The sequence below is a fragment of the Capsicum annuum genome, chromosome 6, assembly GCF_002878395.1.
Source record: "Capsicum annuum cultivar UCD-10X-F1 chromosome 6, UCD10Xv1.1, whole genome shotgun sequence".
NCBI lineage: Eukaryota > Viridiplantae > Streptophyta > Magnoliopsida > Solanales > Solanaceae > Capsicum > Capsicum annuum.
Window position 1 is genome coordinate 37,036,332 of NC_061116.1, and position 6,180 is coordinate 37,042,511.

The 6,180-nt window shown below is 33.7% G+C and overlaps 1 protein-coding gene across 1 annotated transcript; it reads right to left on the minus strand.

The window, feature by feature from the left end:
- Positions 1-819: 819 nt before the first annotated feature.
- Positions 820-2,220, minus strand: LOC107868967. Its single transcript, XM_047414365.1, has 2 exons — positions 1,588-2,220; positions 820-1,344 (listed from the first exon to the last, which is right to left on the minus strand). Exons 1-2 carry the CDS (start codon positions 2,218-2,220, stop codon positions 820-822), a joined length of 1,158 nt encoding a protein of 385 aa, XP_047270321.1.
- Positions 2,221-6,180: the final 3,960 nt, after the last annotated feature.

Consider the following 6,180-nt stretch of genomic DNA (forward strand, 5'->3'; position numbering starts at 1 on the left):
TTGTTGAGATTTATGTATGACACTATGAAATCACTATTAACTTTTTTTAACAAATGACTTTATTTAGGTACCACTAATGGAGGGATCAATAACAATAGGGATGGATTGTCATGCTCAATGGATCGAGAAGAACAATCGATATGTATGCTGTTGAAGAAGGGTAAAATGCTAGAGACGATAGCTTGACAGTCTAAAGTGATATTTCGTATGATGATTTTGTGAACTTAATCAACAACTATTATGGACTGAATTGTCAACTGGAAGAACTCGTCATCAGCTACATGCATAACTCCTTTAAAAATCAGAGGGTACTACTTTTCAAGATAACCGATCAGGTTTAGCTACATGTTTATCTTAGTGATTCATCCAGGCCGGTGTTAAGGGTGTACGTGGTTGAAAAGACGAGAGAGAGTAAGAACCAAAATGTAGAAGAACAACAACAAAACATCTTTGATGATAGGTTGGATGATCTATACATGAATATTCGAAATGATGATTAAACACCTACGCCCGTTGATGCAACCAATACGGTGGGCAGTTCTTCTTGATCAACACAGTTTGGCAATCTTCAAGACAACGGGATTGGCTTTTTCAATGAAATCTCATCTGTGGCGGAGCCAGAATTTTGGTTAAGGGTGTTCATAATTTTAGAAAAAGAAGAGGGTCATAAAAAATATTATAAAGTGTATATTGAAGAAGAAGAATCTTTGAACCAAACTAATCATAAAAAAACATATAGGATAACAAGTTGTAACATATAATATAAAATAAAGTCAACAAAGAAAATTTTATTAATAAAAGCTTGATTAGAAAATATAATTACAAGTGCACTCGACGATGCTTCATCCCTTGAAATGTTTTTATAATACACTCATTAGAAATATTCTTAAATACTCTTTTTTCTACATAAGGCACTATGCAACCATCTAACAATTCATCATCCATTTGATTCCGCAAATCATTCTTGATATACTTCATTGCCGAAAAAGCTCTTTCAACTGATGCAGTGACAATGGGTAGAAGCAAAGCAAACTTCACTAAAAGAAATACAAGAGGATTGCTTAAATGCTTCTTTGTCTCAACCAACTTTCTTGAAAGTTTCCCAAGTCCGCCTAAATTGGAGAATCTTTTATCAATATCACAAACATCAATAATATAATTAACAAGTTGATTCTCAAGAACCCTCATGTTGAACTCATCAAAGTAATCAGGATATAATTTAGCCATCACCAATATCTTTTTGATGTCAAAACTATAAAATGTATCAATTGGATTCAAGCAAGATACACCATTAAGAAAATCACGTGTCACCTCATTAAAACGGTCATTAAGTTCTTGTAGCCGCTAATCAATAATTTTATAAAATATATCCACACGATAATGGTGCAAAGTAGTATAATCAACTATTTTACGTTGTGATCTCCCTGAGTTAGCATATGGTTTATCATAATTGGGTAATGGAATACCATGCTTGATACAAAATGACTCAACCTTTTCTTTGAGTGAATGCCAACCAACATTCTTTTATAAAAGAGGATCTTATTCATTATCTCGTAATGCTTAAAATCTTCTCTTTGCTACTTTTACAAGAATCATGGCATTAGCAATATCCTGTTCTTTTTTCTGTAATGACACATTAAGATCATTTGTAATTCCTAAAACATTAGTCATCCAATGTAATAAGAAAACAGTTTCAAAAGTTTGACAACTTATGAGAAATCCCGATGCGCTAGCTTTTTCTTCTGAAGTACTTACATTTTCAACAAGAGAATCAAATACATCAACAATGGAGGCAAAGTTAATAATAAAGTTTCCAAATGACTTGTAGTGAGATTCCCAACGAGTGTCACCGGCTTTAATAAGGCCAAGTTCTTGATTCAAACCTCTACCTGTTTCTAGTTCACCCATATCTAATGCCTTTTGGAGTTTTTCTTTTTGAGATTCTTGAAATTCATCCACACGTTTAAAGAAAGCCTCCAACACATTCAAAATATTTGAAGTCAATAATACATGTTCTCCTACTTGAACACACCTTTTAGAAACTGCAACAAGAGTCAATTGAAGTTGATGAGCAAAGCAATGAACGGAGTGAGCCGATCTATTTTCTTGTCTAATTAATGTTTTAAGACCACCTAACTCACTTTGCATATTGCTTGCTCCATCATAACATTGCCCTCGTACATAATCTAAAGTTAAAGAATGGTGAGCAAGTACATCCATAATTGCTTTTTTTTTTAGAGATAAAACACTAGTATCTTTAACATGAACAAGTCCAATGAATGCTTCTATCACGAATTCCTTTTTATGAACATATTGTAAACAAATAGCCATTTGCTTTTTGCTTGATATGTATCTTGATTCATAAACCAACAAAGCAAAGTAGTCACCATCTAAATCCTTTATTATAGCTTTGATTGTTTCAATCTTACACGCAGTCACAATATCTTTTTAAATATCATGAGAAATCATTTTATTATTTTTTGGAGCTTTTTATAACACATAAGGTTTAATGTCATCATATCTATCCGCAAGCCAAGAAAGTGCTTCAATAAAATTAACTTTGTTCAAGGATGATTCACTTTCATCATGACCACGGAGTGCTGAACCTTGATTTAGAAGAAATCGGACCGCATCAATTGAAGCATTTAGCCGAACCCGATATTCATTCTTACTTTTCTTGTCCAACTTGTAAAATGCATCCTTAATAGATTGTTTTTCCCTCATAAGTTCTTCGCACTTCCTTTTTGATTGATTATGAATGTTATTCGAAGGACCAATATGTGTTGCAAAGCCATCTTTTCTGTGCCAATTTCTAAATCCCTTCGTTGAAAGTGTATTACCACCATCTTGATGAATGTTTTTGCCTTGAAATAAATAACAAGGCAAACAATAAGATGCATCTGCACTTACACTATATTCCAACCAATCAGAATATTCGTCAAACCATTTAGAAACAAAACGGCATGGAGTTTCAAAAAGTTTGTTTGAGGAAACTCATGATCTCGAGGTTGGCAAGGACATTTTAGAATATATTCCCTTATTATGTCATCATGGATGTTCGAAGGATAACTTAAAATTGAAGGTCTTTCAGCGGGATCAGCCTTTACATGATTTATATCAAATTTTTATTTCTGAGAAGAGTGAGATGGTATTTCAATTTGATCAACATCTTCATCTCGGGGTGATTGATTTTGAGACATTGAAATTATTTTTGAAACTTTACGAAAATACTTCTCCAAGATCATTGAAACCTCAAACTAAAATAAAAGTCAAGCGCATCACACTTATTATTCAATTTCAATAAATAAAAAAATCATGAATACTTGAAATATTATTCGATTCTCCCAAATAATATTAACTAGCAAGTTATCTACTAGATAAAACTAGAATATTAAATTACTTAGTCCAAAACCAAAAATAAATACACAAAAGCAAGTTTAAGGGGAAAAAACACTAAACTAAAAGATAAGAAGAATTAAAGAATACCTTTTAGTAATTCACACTCCAATAGTCATTGAAGAAAAAATATAATTATAGCTCGTTGAATCTTGAAGAATTTAACACCAAATTATGGATTAATTAGTATCAAAGATAGTTAAAGAAGTAAAGAATTTCAATTTTTTTCTAAGAATAAGTAGAGAAGATTCAAGATTGTGGTGAAGTGAAGGGTTAGAGAAGGAGAAGTGTAAGAGTTAGGTTTTACCTTTTAACCTATTATTTTTTAATTTAAAAATAAAAAGTGTGTATTAATTTTTTTTTTATAAAAAAATCAAATTTGGCAGCTGTGGGCAAAACAGCAGCCAAATTCTCGCACCTTTTTTTTTAAAAATAATTTGCTGGGCCTTTTTTATTTATAATGTAATGTCCCCTTTTTTATAATTTTAAAGCTGGGCCTTTCTTGGACTTCATGACCCTTTTTATTAAAAGAGTATTGGGTCTATGTGACCCGGTCCAAAGGACCTGCAACCTGCTCCCTTCTTTAAAAAGGGAGAATAAAATTGCAGCTATTGCAGGCGCTGGGGATAGAACCCGCGTCTCTGACGTGGATTTGCACACCCTTGACCATTAGGATGCGCGTCCCTAGCTTGTCAAGGTTGGTCATCAGAATGTATATAACCATATATATCTATATTTAACCTACGCACTCCAAAATAATTTTCGACGAAGGGTGTTCATTTGACCACCCTTCGTGGACTGTAGCTCTGCCCTCGAATGTCATTTAAGTACAATAAAGAACTATCTACTACTTTATTTATTTCTTGCTTGAGAAAAAGATTTCAGAATAAAGAAAGTGATTAATTCGAGCAATGTCTTTTGCTACAAATGTGCTAATCCGAACTGCAAGTAGTGGTTGAGAGCGGTAAAGTACTTAAGTTCTGATAGATTCGTCATTCATAAACATGAAAAGTATCACATATGTGGTTTGGAACACATCTTGGGCCAAAATCCTCTCCTCGGTGAATATTTCAAGAATAGTTTCCCGATAGCAAAGGCCCTTCAACAAGGGTTATGTCCAATCAAATCCTTATGAAATTGGGTGTCTTGGTCAGTTATTGGAAGATATATACAGCCATGGGGATTACCAAGGACTTGGTCAGGGGGACACATGAGCATGGGTATGCAGTACAAGATGCCTACCATTACATGCTTGAGTCCACAAATCCCAGAAGTAAGACGGCCTTGCATGTTGATAAAAATTGAAGGTTCAAGTACTTTTTTATATCCTATGGTGGTTGGATTCAAGGTTCTTGACATTTGAGAAAAAGTATAGCCATCGACGGTACCTTATTGAGGAGAAGGTAAATGTAGTTTGCTAGCGGCGGTGGCGTAGGATGCGGAGAATCACATCTTTTCTGCCGCTTTTTGTATAGCGGACAAGGAATGTGATGCCTTTTATGAATTTTTTTAAAAAATATGAAACTACGTCAAAGATACCGAAGAGTTGTGTTTTATTTTGGATAGGCATCCAAGTATTCCAAAAATGGGTTCAATTTTTTTCACTTCAGCTTACTTTGGTTGTTGTATCAAGCATCTTGGAGAGAACATTGAGGCCAACTTTCATAATGAAAGGGTCTTGACCATTTTTTTATAGAGTAGCTAAAGCATATAGTAGAGAGGAGTTTTTAGACCATTTCAATCAAATAGTGAATATGCATCCCCAGGCAGCAGAATATCTCGTACATGTCGGTTTCAAAAGATAGAGCCAAGCATTCTGTCCGGCAAAATAGGTACATTCTTATGAATTTAATGTCTTGTTTGAGTTAAAAGTTTAGTTGATGTCGTACTAAGTGATTCTTTTGAATAGGTACAATATTATGATGTTAAACATAGATGAATCGGTGAATTCATTGTTTGGAGATGAAAAAGAATTTCCCATCAAGGCTCTGTTTAAAATAATAAACAAGAAGTATGACCAATTTTTTAACGAAAGGTGTGTGTAGTTCAAGGACGCAGGAACCCCATTTGTTCAAGAAATGAAAAAAATAATATCAACGAACATCATTCTGGGAAATATGTTATTATCTCATCAAATAGAAGATTACAAATTCAGTATCACCGGCAATGGTGATGTTGCCACGGTCGATCTTCAAACAAGATCTTATACTTGCAGAGTTTTTGACTTGGATAAAATACCCTGTCCACATGCTATGACAGTGCTTTGATCTTAATATGGTGCAAAATATGGACCTAAAATTTATGGTCACTCCTCTCCATATTTTTTGATGGAAAAATATACAATGGCATATAGTGGGCATATTACTCTGGTGCCTCCCAAAGAATCTCGGGTTGTTCCTACAGAGCTTTTGGAGAGATTAATACCTCCTCCATATATTGACCCAAACACTATCAAAATGGGAAGAAATACATATAAGAGGAGGCGTGGAGTCGGAGAATCATTTTCATCAAGAAGAAATAAGTGCTTCATATATAAGCACGTTGTCCACAAAAGAACTACATGCCCGGATCATAATCTACCATGATCATTGTAATTGCAAAAACTTGTGTTGTTGTTTGTTGTGGACTTTTGTATATTTAACTCATTGTTGTGAACGTAATATTATCATTTATTATATATAAAATATCTTTTTTAATAACTTGTGCATCAATAAAAAGAGGCAAAACATGAACTAAATACAATTGGCCATAATTACTTTCACTAGATTTCCCATCTGTTGCTAG